Source organism: Procambarus clarkii, chromosome 8, assembly GCF_040958095.1.
Source record: "Procambarus clarkii isolate CNS0578487 chromosome 8, FALCON_Pclarkii_2.0, whole genome shotgun sequence".
Lineage (NCBI taxonomy): Eukaryota > Metazoa > Arthropoda > Malacostraca > Decapoda > Cambaridae > Procambarus > Procambarus clarkii.
In genome coordinates this window covers 8449918-8475864 of record NC_091157.1, presented here as the reverse complement: position 1 = coordinate 8475864, position 25947 = coordinate 8449918, and the positions used below count along the sequence as shown (strand labels likewise).

At 36.6% G+C, this 25947-nt stretch overlaps 1 protein-coding gene across 8 annotated transcripts in view; it reads right to left on the bottom strand.

Annotated features, from left to right (window-relative positions):
- The window catches only part of bchs (WD repeat and FYVE domain containing 3 bchs), a 96194-nt gene that overhangs the window by 33460 nt on the left and 36787 nt on the right, over positions 1 to 25947 (bottom strand). For 5 of the 8 annotated variants that reach the window (XM_045744823.2, XM_045744822.2, XM_045744824.2 and 2 more), the window contains exons 26-44: positions 21031 to 21215; positions 19797 to 19900; positions 19177 to 19431; positions 18284 to 18487; positions 16882 to 17099; positions 15775 to 15956; positions 11707 to 11751; positions 10280 to 10428; positions 8606 to 8638; positions 7107 to 7299; positions 6362 to 6529; positions 5950 to 6151; positions 4336 to 4540; positions 3982 to 4074; positions 2645 to 2876; positions 2072 to 2245; positions 1596 to 1775; positions 940 to 1161; positions 514 to 685 (exon numbers count right to left, since the gene is read on the bottom strand). In XM_045744823.2, coding sequence (XP_045600779.1) covers positions 514 to 685; positions 940 to 1161; positions 1596 to 1775; positions 2072 to 2245; positions 2645 to 2876; positions 3982 to 4074; positions 4336 to 4540; positions 5950 to 6151; positions 6362 to 6529; positions 7107 to 7299; positions 8606 to 8638; positions 10280 to 10428; positions 11707 to 11751; positions 15775 to 15956; positions 16882 to 17099; positions 18284 to 18487; positions 19177 to 19431; positions 19797 to 19900; positions 21031 to 21215 — 3216 coding nt within the window. The remainder of the gene's footprint in view (positions 1 to 513; positions 686 to 939; positions 1162 to 1595; positions 1776 to 2071; positions 2246 to 2644; positions 2877 to 3981; positions 4075 to 4335; positions 4541 to 5949; positions 6152 to 6361; positions 6530 to 7106; positions 7300 to 8605; positions 8639 to 10279; positions 10429 to 11706; positions 11752 to 15774; positions 15957 to 16881; positions 17100 to 18283; positions 18488 to 19176; positions 19432 to 19796; positions 19901 to 21030; positions 21216 to 25947) is intronic. The other 3 variants (XM_045744827.2, XM_045744828.2, XM_045744826.2) reach the window with 2 other exon arrangements.

Genomic DNA, 25947 nt, shown 5'->3' with positions numbered 1-25947 from the left:
GTGACCTATGGGTAGGTGTGCCTGGTTTCCTGCCTTCCTCAACATTGTATTGTCCAGAGAGGGTGTTTGTTCCAATATGATTCGCTTCTGTCCTTTTTTATGGGCGATGTTTCATGTCTGTTCATGTGGGCAGTCCACTTAGAAATCCTTATCCTTTCCTAGGAGAGGTTGATAGAGTTGGCTTTTCTTTAGATTATATGAACATAGCTTGAAACTCTAGGTGATAATTGGGGTTAAAATTCCCACTATCTTTCTTCTTTAAGTGATATGACCACTTTAAAGACCCTTGTGCATGTGGTATGAGTCCTGTGAGGACCATATAAGTGTAGGCTATGGAGAGCATCTGAGGGTCGTGCTCAAAAAAGATAATTTTATTATGCTTAGTTCTCTATTTTTTGTAGACTACAACAAGAATTTTTCACTAGCCCATCACAATAATACAGAAAGTTGTACCCCATTTTATTAATAATTAACATTTATATAATTGTTTATATTTAAAATAATTAAACTTACCAATATCACCAACTTCTCTACCAGCAAAGTTATCTGCTTCCAGGGCTGTTGTTTCTTCTTCAATGACAGGCTCCTTCTCACGTACCTCCGAGTCTAACAAACCCTCTGGTCTTCGTCTCTCAGCGTGCTCCTTGCTATCAAAACTGGTAGCTACTTTGTATTTCAATTGTCTCTGCGAAGAGTTGAAATTTTATTTGCCGAACACTAATATTAAACAACCAATACTAACCCAAAATGTTGTATCACTCTTGTCACTAGCACATAAGTATAAGTGACCTAAAATACATATAACAGTTATCTCTTGATTTTTTCCACTTTCAATGAATGGAAAGGAATCTGCTATAAACTGAAAAAGTTATATAGAATACAAAAAATGATAACACATTAAGCTATTAAGTAACATACAGTATATGAAAAGTAACTTACATTTTCTGAATGCTCAGCATGTGGTTTATATGGATAATGTTTGTAGAAATGTCTATTTTGTACCATTTTCTTTCTCATTCGACATGGGCCTTCAGTGGCATCCAAAATCCACTTGTCAAGATGTGAGCCTTTTAAAGGGCCCCAAAGACCTCGTTCTCTTGTTAACTCCCTCTCACAACGTTGCCAAGACTCCCAAACATAGCTTGTCATGTGTTTCTGTTTCTGAAAACGAGAATGTGTATCAAGCGACACAAAAACTCTCGCCTCAATACAAACTATAGTACATACAGAAGATGGACACATATTTCAAAATACAAAATGTATTTATTTATTTAATTATATTTATTATATATGTACTACAGTTTAAGCAACCAAATACTCTCCTAAATGTTTGCAGTAAGTAATAAATTATAATGCCGGAACACATCTTCATTGGGACTATACTGTGACGACTTCTTACAGTTTTTCCCCAAAAAAATGAATCCTCGGCATTAATAGATATATGCATGTACTGTAAATGAATGTACAGTAAATGTGTGTACTGTATTGTAAACAAGGTATCCGTGTACTGACAATTAGGAATGCATGTACAGTGATGTATTTACATATATATACTGTTGTATACAACATGCACAAATAAAGCACGCTCAACTCACTTGCAGATATTGTCTATATTGTAGGTCAACAAGATCTCCAATGATGGATATATGAGTGAAAATTGCCATCTGGACATCCGACATTGGCATATTAACTTTACGCACAACAATGCTGTCCTCTCGGCGACCTTTAGTGCGTGAAGCAAGCCGTGTTAGCCCTCCTGTCACTTTCTGAAGTTTCTATATGAAGGAAAATATAAATGCTCTTATGAAAACTAATAGAAAATCAAACAATAAGATATTCACATGTGTCAAACAATAAGTTATACCTAAGTTATACTCCTGTTGGCCATGAGTTGGTCTTAGACACCTGGCAACATAGTATTGACACTGGGGTACCAGTGCTCAAGCTCTGGGAAGCCACTAAGGAGGACACCTCCAAAAATTACCTTAGACTGCAGAACTATTCTACTAAATATGCAATTATGTTCAAAACGTAAAACTGAATATATAAATACATTAAAACATATACATACATTTGTAACACTCTGGATCTGTGTTGGCATCTCCCATGGAAGTCGATAAGATTGCTTCTTTTCCCCCTCCAGGAATGCCAGCCAGAGTCGATGGGAAGCTTCATTAACCACATCTCTTATACTGGAGAGCTCTGGGGCTTTGCCACTTCCTGCACTAAGTGACACCTTGAACACCTACAACAACATACTCATTAGAAAAAATTCAAATATCGTATTCACAATTTAATAAATAAAACTAAATATGAAGTATGTAATTATGTAAAAGGGCATGGCTTGAAAAACAAATAATGTGTGCCTCTCTGAGGTTGGGAAGCAATCAAGGAAGCCTTGCTCGGAAAATCAAAATGTCATCAAACTAATCATAAAAATTCCTTGTAACAAAAACTCTTAAATAGCTCGGCTATTTGAAACTCTTAAATCATGGTACAAATGACAAAAGTAGTTCACATAACAAAAGCAAAAGATTTGCATGTGACAATTTGAGTACAAAAAATAATCACATGACAGAGAATGGAGCTGTTTAAAGAGTTAATACACATATTTGAGTAACATTTCATATTTCATATTACATACCTCCTCAATTGCTGGTTTTTTTGTGATATACAGCTCTTCCCAGACTCTGGTTGCTGCTGTTGTCATCAGGTTATGGCTCTGGGTAGCAGTTGCCTCCACAAAGTCTCGAATATGACTATCTCCGGTATTTCCAACAATCATATTCCCACTTTTACTGTTTGCGTCAACGGCCTCGACACACTCTACTAATACGGGGTTCACGTGCCACATGGATCGATTTGTTGTATCGGTGCTGAGGAGAAAGAAAATTTAGTAATTTATTCATATTCAAATGCTACAAACACATCGGTACACAGTGCTCTTGGCAGCACTAGTACAAATCACCATTACATTGGAATTCATTGATAATAAACACATTAATTTGCCAATCCATTTACTTTGGGTAATGAATTTCTTATTGGACTGTATTATAAAATAATACTCTATCATGAATTTCTGTCAAATCAACTAAGTTTAAAACAAAATAGTACAGTACAATCCCAATTAACTGAACCAACTAGTTTCTCCAGAAGTTTAATTGAAAATTCAATAATTAAAGAAAAGATTATGAGACAACATTGAAGATTGATATAACTGGGTGTGAGGGAGCTTCAGGCATCTCAGTTTCTGTATTTTATTTATATATACAAGAGTTCTTAAATTCTTGAAAAGCCACTAACACGCATAGCATTTCGGGCAGGTCATTAATCTTAGAATTTTCCTTGGAATACGACTGCCAAATCGTCTAACAAACAGGTACCCATTTACTGCCGAGTGAACAGAGGCGTACAGTTAAGGACTGGCGCCTAGTCAATCTTCCCAAGGCTAAGATATGAACCCAGGCCAAAACATTTATTTTGTATTTGTTTTACTTTAGTTAAAATAAAATAGTGTAGATAGCTTGAGATCATTGAATCAGAGAGGATAAACTGGCCGAGAGGCCTTGTTACTGGAGGGATCAATAGAATTATCCAAAACGATTTTAGACTTCTTTGAATTATGTACACGGTAAATATGAAAGAAATACAAAGTTTTCTTACTATTATATTGATAATAAATGTAGAATGCAGATAAACATAATTTAACTTGAAAATAGGCCATTTATGAAATAAGGTCAAAATACTGTAGGTGGTGGGTGATACCATCCTCAACCTATTTTGGACTTTTTCCATCATAAAATGAGCTTTTTTTTATAGTGGGGATTCCACTATAAAACTGCAGGAACTGCAGCTCCATATTTATCAAACAGTATTTGATATTAATATAAAAACCCTCTCACAAGTTCTGATTTTAATATAAATGCCATCTCAAGTTAAAAAAAATTAAAACTACAGAATTCAACTCGATATCAAACTTACTTGATCTTAATATCAGCTGTGAGCTGCAGCAAACAGTAGGTGAGACAGGCAACAAATTCTGGCTCATGATTTCCAGCACCAAAGACAACAATCCTGCACAACAAGAAAATATTTTTAGATTATAATTTAGGTAAAAGGTATTTAAGCACCTATACCAACAACACAGAAATCAAGATATTACAGATAATTATTAAGAGGGGGATACAATTGTTATAAATAGTCCTGTGTGATATTTACAAAAGACAAAATCATTAATAAGGAGCACTAATGGTGCTGCATCCCTGTACAAATATTAGATGTCTTTAAACATATAATTTTAGTCTATATCACAAGAAGAAGTACTTAATACTGAACCTGTGGGTGGTAAGTTTGTGTAAGCCTTCTAGTATTGACATCTGTGCAGCAATAGAGTCAGAAGGCCGAGACAAGAGGTACAAGATGGTGCGATTAAGGCAATGGTAAATGGACTCCAGATTAATCCCTGAAGCACGACGCTTGGCTTGTGAGATGAGCTTGATGATAAAGTCAAACACCTCGTGAGGGTCTTTGTTAAATACACCTGCGAAAAATTTAAGTTTAACACCTTTAATATTATCTGAAAATTTTCAGTAAACATTCAACCTCCATATCACATAATTACAATATGTAATGTGAATCTACTGGGTATATATACTGATCCTCATATGTGGCCTTGCAGGCCGCTCTAAGCAACAGCCTTCAGGACCAAGCTACACAAGACAAACCTGGCAGGAAGCCTTCACGACCAAGCTACACAAGACAAACCTGGCCCCTGCCAGGTTTGATGACTAGAAGAACTCTCAGAACCCACTCCAGGTATACTCCAGGTATCACCATTATTATCCTATACAAAATGGACACACACAAAAAAAAAAAAAAAAAGATAAATAATCCAAGGTTGAACAAGAGCTGCTAAGAAGAATTAAAGGCAAACAACTAAAAACTTTAACCAATAGTTGTCAGAAGAGAATAGGTAAATAAACTAGAGTTATAAATATACTGTACTAGAATTAGGAGAGAAGCAGAAAGTCTGATAACTATATAGTGGCAGAGACTAAAGATGAAATCAGAATATGGCACAGACATAATAAGAGTTAGCTGATGGTCAATGATCAAGCAATCTGATTGAGGAAAGGAATGAATGAACTAAAAGGAAGTTTGCAGAAAATAGTATGGTAAGCTTAACATTAAAGAATACCAAGGGAGAGAAAATATGATTGTGAGGTATCATAAAAGCTAATAAACATGTACCAGATCTGGATTCAGGTTAAATTTCTCAATAGTTACTAAAGGAAACCCCAGGAATTTCATCAGTCCCTCAAAGTCATCATCATCTGGGGATCCACAGCCTTCTTAGAAATGTAATAAAATGACCACAACTGAATCACTAAGTGAAGCAGCACAGGGAAGGTAACTCTGCCAAACCAGTCAGCAAATTCTAGACATGCAAAACACTGAATACATGCAGCGTTGCTGATTGGCTGTTGGTTATGAACATGCTTTTGAGAACTTAAAATTTCTTAAAGAGAGCATTACTCTAAGCTATTATATAAACTTAGGCACAGCAGCATATAAAATAACAGGAGGAAAGATTCACATAAAAACAGTTTCTGGCATATAATTGAGAGAACACCAATTAAGGAAAAATGGCAGGCAATATTATACTGTAGTTCACTCATGAACAAAATTAAAAGGAAATATCATGTAGAACTGAAAACTAACCTGTCTACTTCTGACAATTATGAAACTGTTCAGACCTTATGCAAGTTAAAAACATGTTGACTGACATAGGATGCTGGTACTGTACTAGCACATAAGCTTGTTAAAACTTGTCCTTTTTCTTCCCCATCAAGAAAATGTGGATTGTACTTTTGTCACTTCTCATCACAGGTTTCTTAAGTAAAATACACATATCCTACTGTTCTTGCTGTCCTTAACTTTATTACTGACCTGCCCACAGTTTGTCAACAATTCTGGCTGCCAAATAGAAGACATTGGGAGCTATGTGCTGGACAGATCCCCCAGCCACCACTGGAAGAGCAGCTCCTTCCCCAATAAGAATATCGGCATCTAACAGGTGCTCCATTAGAGTACCAAGAAGCTGGGTTTGGAATTCACACACTTGAGATACACTACTGTTTTCTGGAGTAGCCTGAAAATTGCAAAAATTATTACACCTTGAAATTTTAAAGTATATTATATGAGACAATTTTCATGTTAAGCCTTTTCAGTTATATACTGGCAAATTTTATAACAGACTCTCGGAAACTGATTTTAAATTACCAATAATATTTGTCTCTCGTTGTTAACAGCGTGGGAACTAAATATATTGAAGCCACATACATTACAAAACAGACATTACCTCCAATAACAGGTCAATGGTGTGAGGCCCCTTGCTGGCTGGAGGAAGAGATAGGGAATCCACCACAAGATTTCTTAAGAAGTCCATAACCTGTTTCTTCGCAGGGTGGTTCGTCAGGGTCCCGTCAGCCTCACATTTGACAATTACGACATCTGCCCCAGTCATAAACTGAGAAATATAATGTTAAGAGAAACTTACTTAATGGTATTGCTACATCAGCTCAATATGGAGACAAAGAAGATCTCTGACTTTCTGAATACTGTTACAGAAGTGCAAGATAAAAATGGTTGTTGTACCCGAGGCAGTCATGGTAAATTATGGAGGAACAATGCAACGAACAGACGAGATAGTTTGTTCCTCTGGTGATAGTTTATAAATGTCAATTAAATTCTACTCAACAAGTGTAACAATAAATCAGATATTTGTATTTTAGGCTTATTCCCATCTAGTGTACATTACTTAATTAAAAGTTACACATGTACAGTAGCAAGTCTATTGCAAAAGTGGCCCCCACCAATCCTTACCTTAAACCAAAAAGTTAATTGTGGGCAGAAGCAGAGATATCTGGAACACTGAGATGCATAAATGCTCTAGGTGAAATAGACATGAGGTGTTGCCTAATGCTAGATCTCACTCGTATGCTTAGGTAAGGTAGGCAAGCACCAAAGCATTAAATCCTCTTATCATTTAGGGTAGAGCATGACAAAGACACTCGACACACGTGTGCCAAGCATGCACGACTTACCCTTTCATCCTCGGGCGAGGCGAGAGACTGAGGCTCCGATGTACCAGTGTAGGGAAAGAGAGTTGAAGCAAGAGCTGCCAACACATCCCCGGAGAGAAATACTGGCAAGAAGTCCCCATTTTGCTGGTACAGGAACCGTAAGAACTGGATGAGAGTGACTGGGTAGCTCTGCAGCCATTCAGGCAATTCCTTTCTGTAAAGTATTATTACCAATTGGTTACAATATTGTATGTTTGAGCGTATGTACTTCAGATATACCTGAAGTACATATGTAGCAAGAACACATTACTGGCAAAACAAAGAAGACTGTAAAGAAAGAATATGCCAACACACACTCTTGAAATACCATGTACAGTAATTAATTGGTTGAAATTACCAATATGTAATGATGGACCACCAAAAAGTTCACTTTTTGTACTTTTAATTTTAAAGTCTGGAAAAAATAAAATTAAAAACCAAACTTAAACATTCCTAGGCCTAGTATAGCACACATTTGTACTATATTAGACCAATGACAGCATGCATTAGGCCTAGGATTGCTAGGAGGTCTAATATTTATGATGCCATTAAAAAGTTTCCCCATTTGTCCAAATTCAATAATACAAAAGCCAAAATTTTGCTGGTCCTTCATTACATACAATAATTATTTAGTCAAAAGTACCAGTAAATATTTTCTCTTTAGGAGGATGGACTGGGATGTACGACTTGTTAATTAAGGGACAGCATATTTACAAAGTAAACCAACTGCTAAATGCAAGAGATGACTGAAAAAGCAAACAAAACTTGATCAAAGATAGTTGATTGATGAGAATAAATGGGACTGGTAAAGTTATATGGAACCACATTTAAACAATAATATTTACTATTGAAACAGTTCAAATTTAGTTTTACCAAGCAGGAAGTAAATAATTTAGATTAATCCACAATATTGTTGTGGGCTGACAATCATGCATGATGACATCACTGATACAGTTGTCAACAGGCCATTACGATGCATCAATAAACATTCATTTCATATTTATAACTATTTGAAATTATATATAATACAGTTGTCAGATGAGAGCTATGCTCATGATGTCCAGTCTTTCTTGTTTATTTCAAGACAGTACTGTATATAGATATACACGCCCCGTTATTTTAACACAAATATCAACCTCCTCCAGTTTATTCTTGCCATCAATCACACTACAGTATTGGTAAAGAAGTATTATACAGTACTTCATATTAACCATTCTACACTTTTTCTCTGGTATTTAAACAACCATACATGTCGTATACCTGTCGATGATTCTTAAGATCAACGTCCCTACAGCTGGCTGATGGTCTGAACCTTAGATCAGAAACTGCAGGTGTGTGTTAGATCAGAAACTGCAGGCGTTTGTAATTTCATGCAGAAATTACAAACTGGGTTACTTAGAAAATGCATACACAAATGTTTAAATTCAGCATACTTAATATAAATGTAACACACTGAAAAAAAAATATAACAATAAACCTACGTGCTTTTTGACGAGGATGTGGTGATATATTCTCTGTGGAGGAAATGAACAAAAACTTTTTAAATGAGAACAAAAAATATTAAACTGAATAAAAAAGAGGCTAAAAACATGACAACATTCATGAAGTTATTAGTAAAACAAATACAACAGCATTAGACAAATTACTTCAAATACTTTTGGGTTAAGAAACAAGAACAGTTATATGGAGCTCAATAATCTAGCACTAGAATAACTAGAATAATTAATGTTAATCTAATCTACAGCACAGAACTCAAGACATCAACACATTTGTACAGTAATAATTAAAACAAATATAATATAATATGACTAACATAAGAAACACAAAATGTGATATCACAATTAAAAGAGAATAAAGGTTATGAAAGAATTGTAAACTTAAAATGAATGCAGGGATCAAGCTCCAACTTGTGGAAGTTGGAATCTTTAGACCATTAACTCCCTCATGTAGTGCCTCATCAACCTTGCATTGATTTCGGGGATCAACGTCCCCACAGCCCTGTCTCTAACCAGGCCTCCTACACAACACAATAGGTTTTTTCATAGATATTTAAACTTGAGTATGAGTTTTCCTCCAACATGCCCTACACTAGTGTATGCCAGTCATTCGCTTCTAGGCTTAGGATATGTTTCTTTTATCTCTCTAGCTAATTTGAGTGTTCAGTGTTTTATTTGTCCCACCATCCTAGTTCCACTATGGCACGTAATAAAGTTCTTGTTGTCGGGGACACGAAGCTTGTACTTAGGCTTATCAAGGTCACCTTAAGTTAACATCAGTTCTATCCTGCCTGGGGATCAAACCCAGGAATCTCATTTGTGAGTTGACAGTGTAGAGCACTGTAGCAAAGGAGCTACATATGCATGTAGCTAGACGAAAATGGCGACATGCTTGGTAACCTGGCCACATGACGATTGCGAGGGGTGTATCTTGGTGGACTCTCAGCAGCATGGATCAATGGGTCAACAGCACTTCTCAAGGTAGCTGTTGAAGTGTGTGACTGGATAGTTCTTAACCATCCTCAATATGTGTTGATTTTACACCTATCAACTATGAGTACAGTACTGTACTATCTAAGAGGTTGTAAACACATGGACTAGACTTAAATGAAGCTGCCATAGAGGATCTAACAAAATAGCTGGTGAATATTAACACCAGTAGTGAGGGCAGATACTACCAATATAATATGTACATTATACAAGTCATGGAATAAATGACTTTCAAAACCACAGGCAACAAATTGCATCTCTCAAATTAATCCTTTATAAAGCATGCCAATTAACACCTGTAGCAATTACATACAGATGTCATACTGCATATCAGCCATAGTTGTATTTACAATCATAACAAACCAGATACAGCCTCACCATTACCTGATATTGTCTTTATATGTGGATGTAATATTACCAAAATAGCAACCTTAAATACAATATTTGTTATGCTATGGTAATACAAGTCAACAATTAATTGTTGACTTGAATTATTTATTATAATAAATATATTTAACATTAAAAACTTTTATAAACCAATTTTGCTTTATTTTCACTTTCAAAATACTTTATATTCTTTCATTAAAAACTTTTGTACAGGACATGAGCTCATAGATAACAATGACAAAAACCATGCTACCATGCTAAGCATACAAGAAATGGACAAACCCTTTCTCCTCTTGGTTGAGCATTGCCCGCACCATAGCAAGAATGGCAATGGCTGCCTCTGGACACAAAGATACGCGGCCAGAAATCGTCGTTGCACACTGGCTGGCTGGTACACCGAATACAAAGGTCCAAATGCTATCAAGGTCCAACTGAAAATACACACACAAATATACACACATAAAATAAATATTGATCCCCATTAATCTACTTTGCAGGGATGGACAGTATGAAAAGTAGAGAAAAAAATTTGATATCAGATCTATGTATGTACTGGCCAAGGATGGAAGAACTATCGAATGGTGTGATAAAAGATACAGATACAGTATTGTTAAGCTAAAAGAAGATAAGACTACACAAATAAAACCAAATATTAGAAAAAGAGAGTAAGAAATGCAAAATAGCTGGAAAAACTGTAACTAGTTATGCAGCAAAGATGTGGTGAATGGAGTAAGGAAATAATTTGTTGAGTCAATATTGAATTTAGTTATGTATGGCAGGTGACAAGAGCACCTGAAATTTAGATAAAGGTTGTGAATGTCCCTAATATATATAGCAACAGGGAATAGAACTGTATGCAAGAGTTATACAGTACAGTAAGAAGCCTTCTTAGCATACAGCAGACACCAACTAGTGCACTGGATCCAAAGCTAACTAACCGCTGAGTACACGGTTGCTAAAATTTATACCTCGGTACTGTAGTTACTGGCATAATATCTTCAAGACCACAATTTGCTGTCCAGAACATATACATAACTCTAGAGAACAAGGGCCACAGCAAGCGTCCTGCACAAGCCGAGTCACGTGAACAGTCCGCACTTGCTGCTAGTTACATGCACATGTTATGGTGGATGCTCCAAATCTTGCGTGCATCATGCATAATCCTTGCCTCACTGTAATTCTGAAGCCTATCAATATTTCTACACCACCATCACCTAGATGAGTAAGAACCAGTCTCAGTCTAGTATCACTGGAATTAACAGAGAATACCAAAATTTGAAGAGAAGTTCATAGTTTGTTATGGCTGTGGAACCTTTATACTGGATGGTTTTCTACACTGGCAACAAGGAGTGAAAGCCTTATAAGTTTGCAATATACAACAGTAAATCCTCAACTATTACACAGCCAGTTACCATAAGATAAAAGCCAAAGCAGAACAGCTTAATAAGCTTTTTAAGTACTGTAATAATGTTTGTTTATATTAACCATCATTACTGCAATGAATATTTTTGTAACATTTAAGTTTTAGTGAATTTTATGATAAATTGTTGCTTTATTATATAATTTATTTATATGGGAGCAGTATTACCTTATGAGAAGCAGTATTATAAGAGAAACATAGTTTGGTTCCTGGTGGCATTTTGTTCTTTTTGAATACTACGCAAATACACAAGTTGTATTTTATTCTATTAGGTTAAGTAGGGTTTTACCTTATCGGCTCCTTTGCTACCTGGCGTCCTGGGAGTAGCACCATCCTGGAGGGGTGGGGGTGGGGGGTTAACACTTAAAATGTAATCTCTACTTTTCTTGTAAATGACATTAGGTTTTTATGTAGGTGTCAGAGGGGAAGAAAATTGTAAATATATGTGTATGTTAAATTGTATACTCACCTAATTATGTATGTGGGGAAGACATTCTATGGCACCCAGCCCAGACATCTGAAAAGAAAGAATCGACGACGTTTTGGTCCAAACTGGACCATTACACAACTTGATAATGGTCCAGGACGGACCAAAACGTAATCGGTTCTTCATATTCAGATGTGCTGGTCGAGTGTCAGCTCTTCAATCACATTATTGTGACTCATCATCTGCAAGAGGCTTTATGCTCCAACTCTTTGGTCCTCCCTCTTAGCCATTAACCAACTGGTGTGGTGTCTCCCTAGCCCCTAAGAGTTTGCCTTTTTATATCTGCATCTATCTATGGATTCTGCTTCTACCTCTTTGACTACATCTTGCCAACTGTATTTTTCCTTCCCATCTTCTCCCCAATGGGAGAATCCTTAATTTATTTCACCCACTCTCCTACTTGTTATTGGGGGCATGAGTAAGTGAAGTACAGGTGGATGGGGACATGAGTATGTGAAGTGCAGGTGGATGATGGGCATAAGTAAGTGAAGTGCAGGTGGATGGGGGCATAAGTAAGTGAAGTGCAGGTGGATGGGTGCATGGAATAAATGAAATACAGGCGGGTGGGAATAAGTTACTCCTTTAAATCCCCATTCACCTATGTCTTATTCTTTACTCTCCTTTTAAGATCAATGACTTCTCTCTCCTGAGCCAGAATTCATCAAATACTTAATTCCTTGGTGATGATATTTGCTCAATTACTACAGCATACTTTGTAGTTATTTAAATAGTTTAAGAGGCCAGAAGCACTATGAGATTGTTTATAACAATAATAATCATGGGTTGCAAACACACTCACAGCATTTCCAAAAATCAAACACTGTATAATAAATCAAAAGTTGCCATTACTGAGGAAAGATGCACAGGTCTCATTAGTGGTGATTTACGTGCCCGATGACTGCATCGGGTTTTCAGCCTTCCCATTCTATTCAGCCTCCTTTTTAATTTTCTCTTTTAGTACTCTCTTACTGGGTTCACGGTTGTATCTCTCCCTTTGCTCTCATGTATATCAATGTATCTCAATGTAACTCAGATGGATTTTCTTAGCCATTTTCTTAGCCATTTCCTGCCCGAAACGCTGCGGGTACTAGTGGCTTTACAAGAAGGTAATTACTATGCTGTGTATCCTCACAATCCCAATGTACCTTCTTGTATATATATATAAATAAATAAATAAATAAAATAAATAAATAAATCTCTTGTCTGTTTGCTAAAGAGTAATAACTTGTCATGTCTTGTCATCTTCATACAATACTTTCTTATCCTAAAGTACTCTACAAGGGACCTTTCTAATTCTGGAATGCATTTTGTAGCACATCTCTGCATTCTTTCTAATTTGGTGATATAATTCTAAACACTACAACAGTCCAATGAAATAGTTCAGCACCATCCATAACATTTTCCTATTTGGTCTGATGAAGCATTCTCATCCACTCTCAAGCTTAGAAAACTTTTTTCATACTCATTCTTTTTTGCATCTCATGTTGATGCAACTCATTCAAATTCCATATGCCAAACAAAGGTAGAGCTTATGACAAACACTGTGGCCACCACGTAGCCACTCACGGCATGCATTTGGTAGTTATGTTACCATACCCACACATTCATAACAAAATAGGAATTTTTTGTAGTTTTAAGTGGTACTATACTATACTAAAATTTTGTGCTGTAACTATTTGCAATAGTGTACATGAAGGCATAATGGAGCGGAAAAGCCAAAAATGTATCGGAACAATGGCAAAGGGTGTAAACGGAATGAATGTCCAAGAATGCCTTCATTCTGAGAAATGTTTCCATGCTTTCAATTAAAGTTTGGGACCACACAAAATGAGTGCTTTTACAGAAAATTAGTGAATACTCTCATTATAAAAATATTGGCTGAATGATAATACCCAATTACAGTACATAATACAACAAAAATAATTCCCTGGTGGTTAATCCGTGTCGCAGGTGTGTGGTATGAATAGAGTAGTTTGTCTGGTAGCTGTCTTGCGTGAGCTGAAGAGAACTACTTAAGGAGGAACCCAGAAAAACAAGAGCTATGAGGAGAGGCTGGAATAGATAAATATGCCAAAACAAGCAGACACAAGAAAATGAGGTGATATTATTAAGTAAAAATCTGTGACAAATTGACAAATCATACAAGGAAGACTTACAAATCCACAATATAAAAAACAAGAGGTCATAAATCAAAACTTAGAAAACAAACATGACAAAATAATGTATGAGAATTTTCTTTTGCAAACAGAGCAACAGATGGATGGAATAAATTAAATGAGAGGGAGGTGTATGCCAAAATCATTGAAAGCTTCAAAACTTCATATAATAAAGATTATAGGGAAGGCAGTAGGAGACGAGTGTTGCTCGCATCTTGTACCTCCACACAGGTACACACAAAAGCCTTGGAAGATACAGAAAAACAAACTGAAGTTCCTAACCCAAAATGTTTTCCCCAGAACATTGTCTGCCAATTAATTTACAACCAGATTCCGAATTGCTGCTGAGTGCTGAAGGGCAAATAAGGTAGAAAAGCACTGCCAAGGATCCAAACCCTGGACCTCTTGAGAGCAAGGCAAGTTTGTTAACAAAACTACAGGCGTTCTTGTATGTTACAAAATAAAGTGAGATAATAAATAGTACACAGGACTGTAAATGGAAGAGATTAAAGAGATTTAAATATCTGGGGCCAGATTCACGAAGCAATTATGGAAGCACTTACGAACCTGTACATCTTTTCTCAATCTATGGCGGCTTTGTTTACAATTATTAAACAGGTAATGAGCTCCGAAACACCTGAAGGCTGTTTATAACAACAACAACAGTTGACTGGGAAGTTTCCATGCTTGTAAATTGTTTAATAAATGTAACCAAAGCCGTCAAGGATTGAGGAAAGATGTACACATTCGTAAGTTTTTGCGTAACTGTTTCGCGAATCTGGCCCCAGGGTTCTAAAGACCTCCTATAGAAATTTGGTATAATGTAAGGGGAAATAAATAACAAAGTAAAGAGGCAAAATGCAACTCAATCTGTGGCAAAGTGTGTAACCAAGAGATTACTCGGGTGAATAAAGAATAGCATGACAGCTTGTGACTGAAACATATAAGGAAAAAATATACACCTCTCAAATTTAGGCTGTTAATGTGAACTATTTAAGAAAAGTACGAGGCATCCGTAAAGAGAAAGGCAAGAAATAAGGGACTACAGTACAGTATAACATATAATATACCGATAGCAAAAGATATTAGATATGAAGTCACACATTGACTAAGATGAATATTTCTTGATACTGTAGTTAAAGGCAATGATGAATGAAAGTTTAGCAACAAGAATATAAAGGAATGTAATAAAGAGGAGAGAATGCTGTGTAGACAACCTTAATACAGTAGAGTAAAGAGAAACAATATAGGACTGACTGAATTAATCTCCTTTACTACACAACATATAGGAAATTTAAACATAGATATTAATCTACAACTGTACATATACGTATTATTCACAGCAGTGAATTTTCAAAGTTTAAAATAAATAAGTATATGATTTATGAAACATTTGCATATATAGAGATATACTTAGAAATGTGTAAGACAAATCCAATGCAGAAGTTCTCTGCATTTGAAAACATTCTGCTTTCAAGATAACTAATGATTTTCAAAGTTCTTGGTAACCAAATACTGTATCCCAAACCTTGTCTATCTTCCTGAAGTCTTGTTCTAACCTATCACGAAATAAACAAAGCTAATATAAGTTCAAAGCTCTCAATTTAAAAATAAACCAATAAACAATTAAATGCAAAAAGACTTCAAGTATATTATACTGTATTAGGATTTGCAATTTTTTTAATAAACACACTAAAAATATTTGTATACTGACCTTAGTGTTGTTTTGAACATTTTTGACTGGTTGTCCAAGAAGCAAGGCCAAGAGCAGATAATATACTTGTGGGATATGAATATGGCGCGGGACCAGCCAAGTAAGAACTTGAAATCCCGGCACATGCCAAGCTTCCTCACGAATCTCGCTCAATGAACGCACAACTGTTCCCACAGAATATCCTGAAACAAAATATAATAAATGTAAATTATGCTGTATAACTAAGTGAAAAATGAGAACTGTTTCCACACTAAAACCTACACCATATTTAAAGCCAACTTCTATGAAAATCATTTTGAGGCAATAGAGGGACTTGAACTCACGACCTGGTGATTCCCAGACGACTGCCTTAATTGCTTGGCCACAGTGGTATAAAAGTTGACCAAACCAGAACTCTGCCGAGTTCTGGTTTGGAGGCCCCAAACTACCCAGAGGACTCAGGAGTTCTAGATTGGTCAACTTTTGTACCACAGTGGCCGAGCAGTTAAGGCAGGCATGTGGGAATCACCAGGTCGCGAGTTCAAGTCCCTCCATTGCCTCAAAATGATTTTCATTCATATATCATGCCATTGTGGTTTCAATGTGACCAAATTCTATGTTTTGTTTTCATTTTGAGTTGGCAAGGTTGTCATTCACTCAAGTATGGCTACCTTTTGAAAATGAGTTTTGAGACTGCGGATGTGAGAAATGAGCTAGATGTGGTTAAATTTGTTTGCAGACCTGTTCACTTGGTAGTTGTGTATTATATTATAGGTTGAAATTCAAATTTTGCTAAGTGAAATTTGCCTACTGGGTGTGGGAAATGCATCCTGGAGGCATTTGCAATAAACTGGGTTTGGTCCCATGCAGTTTGTTGAATGGAGGTTGTACTATACATAAAGGAGTGGGACACAGTAATAATAATAATGATGAGCAAGAAAAATATATGTATGACAGTAATGAAGATTAAAGGAAACATTATTTTGAATAGTCTGCTTTACTACAATTAACTGACTCAAGCAGCTAGAAGAAAAAAATGTGTATACAAAGTATACACAAGCATAATACATACCAAGTATACACAAGCATAATACACACCGAGAAAGTATACACAGATATAGTACATACCGAGTACTTGTCCAAACTTTGTGTTGGTAACCTGCTGGGCATCAGTCATCCAGCCTCCATTCTGAGAAGCATCTCTAAACTTCTGCAAAATCCCGGAATTAGAGAGCAATGCCACAAGCATGCGCAGGGCAATGAGAACGGTAGAGGGATGAAGATGACCCTGAGTGAACAGCAGCACCCAGTCCAGACCCAAAACTTTAACAACCTCCTCACAAAACCTGCAAGAAACAATAACATACATACAGCACATACATACAGCAAGAACTGACATCAAAAGTTAAACAATCTGTAGCTCTTCACCATAACTTTCCCAATGGCTATCACTACTGCACATTTGCACCAGCTACTGATCATAGACAGAGACAGACAGAGATTTGCTCTCTGTCTCATGACTACAACAGGTATTTGCTCTTCTTGGCCTTCTGCTTCCCCATATTTACCCTCACACATACACACTGCTATTTAACTCTTGCCTATATATAAATATTGTCTTAGATCTTACCTTTCAAGGTTTTTTATGAGGCTGAAGAAATTAAAATTAGATGCCAAAAGCATTTTAAGAATATGGAAGATGGAACTGGTGAAGGTGGTGGTGGTAGTGATAGCTGGAGGAACCAGAGTTGGCTGGTAGTGTTACACAAACTCCATCTGTGCTCCCCACAACTAAACAAACACAATAAGGTCATAATATACAGCAAGTACATAACAAAACAACCCACACTGGCTATAAGATGCTAATAGATAACAACAAATATATTAACTTATTGAAGTAAAATATCAAGATACTGTATAAAAATAGAAATTGAAATCGAATTGAAATTGAAATACTTTATTCGCAACTGTTTGCCTTGTACATTGATATTTGTGTTACTTTACATAAATTAAATGTAAATTATTCGCCTAAGAGATATATATTATATAACATAAATATTATAGTGTGTATAGACATGAAATGTTTAAATCAGTATGTAGATTACTACAAAGGTGCATCACTACAGCCTGTTTATATGAAGGGCTGGATGAAAGGATGCAGAGCTGCCGATGGATGAACATGGACAATGTCTGGCTTCACATGGAAGTCTACTACCATGGGGTCATGTTAAGCTTGCTAAAAACACTTCTGTAATTGTTGGTAATGATTTATCAAATCTCGACTGGCATGCTGAAGAGGATTACTATTACAAATTAGAGAAATAGTAACAAAATTCCTTTAATTCACAGAATTTCTAATTTCACTCAAAAAATTAAATAATTACCAATATATACAAAAGACCACCACTGTTGAGTTCCATTTAAGGAAACTTAACCACAACTACTACCAAATCTTTAATTGCAAATACAATGCATACATTTCCAGTGGCAATTATTATTATTTACAATTACAGTACTGTAATAAACTCACCCAAGATGTATAGTGTTCTTGTTTGAGTTGTAGAGAAGGGTATGAACAATCTCCAGGCACTTGTTTCTGAGAAGAATGTTCCTCACTGTCACACTGAAACACTCTCCATTATCCACACTTCTCTCCTCTCCATACATTCTCAGATCTATTTGTTTTTCACAAATAGTGAGAATTGGAAGTGTTGACACAATGAACTGTCCAAAGCTGAAAAGTTTGTTATTTAGTCATCAAGCTCATCAAAAATGAAAACAAAATTTACTACTGTGGCTTCATAAAAAATTATTAACATTTTCCACTGAAATTCTTCAGGAGCTAGCTAGCTTATTCCATTATTAGACACCCACAAACTTGAAACTGAAGGAATTGATGAGTTTCAGTACGTCCTGGAGTATTATCAAGTCAATGTGATAACTGTTCAGAACAAACCAACACATCATCAATTATTTTAGTTTCAGATTTGTTGGTTGGATGTCTAATTTTCAGCCATGTACCAATAACACCTCTCCTCCCCCCCCCCCTCTCCTCACCATTTTCCATACGCCAACAAGAGTCCTCAATAAAGGTAAGATATACTGTACTGTAGTCCAAAATATGAGTAGTTGTATATATAAACTGTATTATGAAGTTAATATTTTTGGGAGTGTGGAACGGATTAATTCAAATTACAGTAATTCCTTTGGGAAAATTTGTTTCGATTTATGAATTTTCAGTTGACAAACCATCTCTGGGAATGGATTAAATTCATAAAAAACAAAGGTACCACTGTACAGTAGAAAATAGTTATTTTATATCTTAGCTGTACTGTACTTCCTTATCTATATGATATCCAGCAGACCCTGATAGGAACGAACCTATATAAATAACAATAGAGTAACAAACTACTATACACATACCATAACAAATCTTGTGGGCGAGGATTATTGGCCAATAATGTTGTGAGAAGTGTAAAAATGACATTCGTGGTTTGAGAACTTAGAGATGACACGTTGTTGGTGGCAGCAAGAGCAGCAGCTGTGGCAGTGTTGTTGTTATTGCACGTGTACGAGTTGCTCGACGTTGAACTGTTGGAGGGTGAAGAGGAAGCAATTTCTTTGCCTTGTGACTGCTCCCATAACAGGTGCAATAGCTTTTGCACCAATCGTAAAGACCTGCAAGGAAACAAAGTTCTGTATTCATTTGAATCTTAAAATCTATGAGGTCAACTTTATTGGACAATACCATTAGGCACCCAGCCCACAAATCTGAATATGATGAATTGACAATATTTTGGTCCATCCTGGACCATTATCAAGTTGTGTAGTGAAAAAATGGTAGAGAAAGTCAATTTATAAAGTAAGAGAATGAGATGATAGGTAAGAATGTTAGAAGACATGTAAGAATTAAGAGAATAAGGTAAAGTACTGTATAGGAATTGTTGGTTAGGTGTCTAATCTTCAGCCATGTTATTGTGACTAAACGTCTGCAAGATCAATAATATGATCAATAATTTTCATAAATTATAAGCCTTCCTCACCTCATTTTACGGACATTGTGATGTCTCTCTCCAGACTCGCGTGCCAGCTCTACTAGGTGTTCAAGCAGAGTGCGGCACAACTCTCCGGGCGCATCCGACCACACCTTGACAGAAAAAGTAATCATCATTTATAATTCATTTTCATCATCTTTGGGAAAGAAGAGGAAGAATGCTTACAAATTTCACATATCCATTGTCCACATTTTACACCTCACAAATTAAAACAATATTTTGAGCAACAGTTACATGTTTCCTTAATTTGTCAGACCATTAACACTGAAGCCCAACAGTAAAAAATATGAACCAAACTCCATAGATATTTTGTTATACTGTACTGCAGCATAATGAGAATAAATATATTTAAAACTTTATAGTCCAATGCACCAAGTATACTTAAAAAATATTAAACAACAACTTAAGGGCATTATAACACATTTTTCTTCTCCAGAGTGTATACAAATATACTTACAGTACACTTTCTAAGTGTTCACTTTAAAAAGACTGAATGAAAAAATCAGGCACCAACTGTAACAAAATGTTGTTTTCTGGTGAGCCCTCAGTTGCTCTGAGACTTGAGTACTGGTACTGCCAAGCTGGAGGCTTTCATGCCAGGGCTCCGAGACCTATCCTTGTCTACCCAGGAGCCAGCATTCTCAATGGGGTGAGGGAAATTCAGAACATTCACATGTATAACAGAGAGTGTTAGACTTATTTTGGTAGCAATGGCAGCTCGTTTATCAGTCAATCTTTACCAATGTAACAATAGGGAAAATTAATAAATAAACCTATCTAAGCAATCTCACTGTAAATAAAGTGTAGGATGGTTCATCATTAAATGTTGCTGACTGCATTTACCTAGGTCAATATAACAATCTTTCTTTCTTTCTAAACTTTCATGTTTTTATTATTATTTTCATTTTTGCATATTCAGTACTGTATGTTCACTTTTGGACTTTCCTAGTAAAAGTCTTAATTTGGACGTCGGGCTTATCCGGATGGGGGATCCTTCCCATATAGTCTGGATAATCAAGCTCATACAGGACAAGTAAAATAACAGTTTAATGTGCAATCAAAACCATTTTTTTGATAATAGCTGCAACTTGAGGGACTGTGAAAGATGTGATAAATAGATTACTTATTAACACTAAAATCACATGCACAAAGAAATCACACTAATCACACGTGAGATCTGTTCTTCGGTATGATAGAAGAGATGGACTTGACAAAGGCATACCTCCAGATCACACAGCAAATCGTTGAAAGCAGGTGAATTTGGTATTGCCGAGGACTCACGAGCTTCACCAGATCCTGCCAGTGTCATACACAAATGAAGAATGTGCGAATTCAAGAGTGTCTTTTTCTTGCGCAACAGCAAAGCCAATGTCTGGTACCCTAGACATTGGTTCATCTCCAGTTGAGCTGAAAATATAAATAAGCATTGAAATACATACCCTATATACCGTAAATAAATATCGAGACGTGCAACGGAATCAATTCCATTATACGGCTTCAATATTTATTCATAGATTCATTACATTTTTGTGATTTCATTGCACTATGTACAGTCCATATTTTTCAAAGCACAATATTCAAGCTAAGATTTGTCATATAAGGTAAAGGATGATATATATTCCTAGCAAGATCTGCCGAGGTAAAGAATGGGCATGAATGTACAAAATCTTATCTCAGGGACTTCGTCCATACCTTGAAGACCAGGAGGAGCAGTGACTACGGTTATAAATACACTACTATTGTATATGTCTCGTAATCCAGTCCTAACCCTGCAGATTTGCTGTAACAACACTAAAAAAAAAAAAAAGTGTATATATTCTGTTAGGTAGAGCAAGCCCCCTTCTTTATTAAGGTCCCAAATGCTTCTGATCATATATATATATATATATATATATATATATATATATATATATATATATATATATATATATATATATATATATATATATATAAATATATATATATAAATATATATATATATATAAATATATATATATATAATATATATATATAATATATATATATAAATATATATATATATAAATATATATATATATAAATATATATATATATAAATATATATATATAAATATATATATATAAAATATATATATATAAATATATATATATAAATATATATATATATATATATATATATATATATATATATAAATATATATATATATATATATATATATATATATATATAAATATATATATATATATATATATATATATATATATATATATATAAATATAAATATATATATATATATATATATATATATATATATATATATATATATATATATATATATAAATATATATATATATATATATATATATATATATATATATATATATATATATATATATATAAATATAAATATATATATATATATATATATATTGTGACGATAATCTCCTTCAAGAGATTGAGCCTGCTCTTCCCTCCATAATTACGTCTTCACAATTATATAAAAAGACTATGGAAGAAATGTCCAACAACGACAACAACACCAGCAAGGCTTGCCAGGGTGAGCAAAAACGTATGCAGCCAGCCACCTGTTCGGACCCAAATCACCAAACTACATGTTGATCGCTGCCGGCTGCGCTGATTGGTCGCCGGTCTGGCTGCACCTGCACTCGCCCCCCATACTACCTGATGTCTGGGGTCGCCCCAACATCAGTCCTCAGAATGTTCAGTGCTTTCGTAGCCAGCACTCCTCCCAGCTAGACGTTAGCGTGTACTGAGAGAGGTGGTGGCTTTAAGCCAATATTCCAGCACCTCCCACTTACCTTTGTGTTGCACTTCTTGTTATTTTGCCTTAACGTAACTTTTCATTTTGTCATTTAAGTATTCTTATTATTTTGATTCATTGATTTTATTATAAGAATTTGTTTGTGCATTATTTTCATGTTTTGATTTATTTAACGTAATTAAAATTTCATTGTTAAAGTTTACTTGTGTTTTGTGTGTCTTCTCCTTACCTTACCACAGACGAAGTTCCAGTTTTTCTATTTTTTTTTATAACTATGTGACGAGGCCATACCCCTAGCCTTAAACAGCCGAACACCAACGCGTTACCGTCACAAGTTATATGGGGGCCTGTCCGGGAGCTTCACTCAGGTACTGGTGCCAAGTGGTAATTTATGGTAAGCGTATTTAACTTTGTTAACGTAGCTTTACTATTTTTCATTCAATTTCATTTTTTATAAGGTGCGGTGTATTGTGCATTACGAGAGTAACATTAGTGAAGGTGAGACAACTTTGGATTACGTGGTGACTGTAGGCCGCAGTCATACTCTTAATTGGTCATCTCTCCCTCCTTGTTATTACTCGTGTTTACCATCTATGTCCCTTGAATATTTCTCATTCTGACAGATCATCATATTGGTACCCTGGTACTGTGGTCTGCCCCGGGTCAAGAGTACCCAATCTTCTGCAATCTGACTGTAGGAGGATAAAGAGGGCCATAGTTCCTCTAGCTCGAACTTTAGTTGCTGAATTGGGACCTCAGCAGCAGTTCTCGTCACCAGTTGACACCTCGCACCCCTACACGTCAGTCAGAGATGATGATACATACAACGGTAGGGAATTAGCTTATTTTTTCAGAGCACAAAAGTTCGCTAATTCTGTAAGTATCATATTAAATTCAGTAGGAAAAACTTGCTTTATGTCCTATAGAGACTTGGCAAGGTATGCCTACATCCTTGGACTACCAATTTTACTTTTGAAGCATTTAACTGTTTCATTTGTGTTCGAAACTCTGTTTCATTTGTTAGTAGGATTTTCTTGCCCTTATTCTCTTACATGAGTACCGGGTACAAGATTTCCTGCGCCCTTGATTTAATTTAATCATTTAATATCTTTCACTTAACAAAGATCACACAGGATAGGTACCAGTTGCCACGTTGTCCTGTTTCTGACATTTCATTATTGAATATTCGTGTACCTTTATTTGCTAATTTCACCATGTTTCGTCTCCAAACTTTCCGTGCAAATCCAGCAGGTGAAATAGGGACTTTAAGTCGTGCCAAGAGGACTGAATTACAAACTCTTGCACATGAGTATCAACTAGAAGTTCCCTACCAAGCCAACAAAAATGACCTACACAACCTGTTGCTGGATTACTATTTAGAGCAAGGTAAGATAGACTCTGAAACTCATGAAACTTACTATATTGCAGATAAAACTGACTTGGCAACGATGAAACTTAAACTAGAGCTGGCTAAGATTGAACGTGAGCAACAAGAACGAGCGGCTGCCATACGGAGAGAAGAACAAGAACGCGAAGCTGCTTTGAGGAGAGAAGAACAAGAACGCGAAGCTGCTTTGAGGAGAGAAGAACACGAACGTGGACTCGCCCTCCACGAACGTGAGGTTGCACTACTCCAGGAGCGGGAACGAGTACAGCTTGAAGCACTCCAGGAGCGGGAACGCGTACAGCTTGAAACCAAACAACGCGAGTTGGAAATGCAACGTGAACATGACAAGCAACAAGCAACTCTGGCTCTAGAGTGTCGTCAACGTGAAATCGCCTTGGAAACTTCCCACTTCACTCAACGCCAACAAGCTACTGCCAATCTTCCCGTCAGTTTTAATATATCACATGCAAGTAAGTTAATGCCATCCTTTGTAGAAGCAGAAGTTGATGTGTTCTTTACCACCTTTGAAACCCTTGCTAATCAACTCAGTTGGCCTGTCGACCAATGGGCAACACTTCTCAGAGTCCATCTTACAGGTAGAGCTGCAGTCACACTCAGTACTTTGGCGTCTGAGAATGACTACTACACTCTGAAACAAGCAGTGTTGGACGCCTACCTCCTCTCTACTGAAAGTTATAGAAGGAAATTCCGTGACCACCTGAAGGCAAGTACCACTACCTTCCTCGAGTTTGCTAACACGAAACGGAGGTATTTCATGAAATGGCTGGAAGCAGCACATGTCTCTACTTTTACAGAACTCGTCAACCTGATGCTTGTTGAAGAATTCTTGAGACGTGTGCCGCCTCCTGTCCGCCTCTACTTAGCAGATAAAGAAGAAACCGACTACCTGAAGTGTGCTAAGTCGGCTGACACTTACAGCCTCATCCACCGGCTGACACCTGAACCATCCTCCAGTAAGAAGTCGTGGTACAGTTACGAGAAGGTGAGCCCCGATCAAGCTGGTTCACAACTGTACTGCAAGTATTGTAGACTCTATGGACATACCATAGACAAGTGTGGTAAGTCTCAATACAAGGGAACCACTGACCAACAACGACCCAAACCAACTCCTCCTAAGTCCGGTAAGCCTGTGATGAATGTTGGTGTTGATGTTAATGATCTTTCTCTTTTCAGTAACCACCTGTATACTGGAACTGTCTCTGCCAACGGTTCAAATCCGGAGGGACGTTTCAAATTGAAGATCTTGAGGGACACAGCGGCTCTACAATCGATCATCTTGAAGTCGGCTGTGCCCAACATAGTCTACACCGGGGAAACAGTCTTCATCACTGACCTCACTGCTACCACTCCATACCCTCTCGCCAGAGTCCACCTGGATTGTCCCTACGTGAACGGGGAAGTCCAAGTCGCCGTCAGGGAAAAGCCTTTTCCCATGCCTGGAGTGCAACTTCTCCTAGGCAACGACTTGGCAGAAGACCTGCAACCGACCAACCTGATCGTCATGGACAAACCCCAGGTGTGTAACTCTGTGCCAAGTAACCCTATTCTTGAGTATGTTCCAGCAGAGGTTCAAGAGAGTGAAGTTTCTCCTCCGGTTCTCGTGACCACCCGTGCACAAGCCGCACGTCCACAGCCAGCTGACTCTACTGCTACCGCTGTCCCTCAAGACCCTCAGAAACTACCCCCGCATCTGACCAAGTTGGAGTTCCGTAAGTTGCAGAGGGAAGATCTTACTTTAACACCATTGTTTTTCCAGGCTGAGACTCAACCCGACAGTATTCCTGGGTTCTTCCTAGAGAACGACTTGCTCTACCGCAGATATAGACCCAGTAAACTGAAGGAGGAGGACGATTGGGCCAACATCGAACAACTTGTGATTCCCACCAGCCTGCGGCCCACTATTCTACACCTGGCCCACGGAGCATTCTCCCACTACGGCTTCAACAAGACTTACCATGGGATTCGTCAA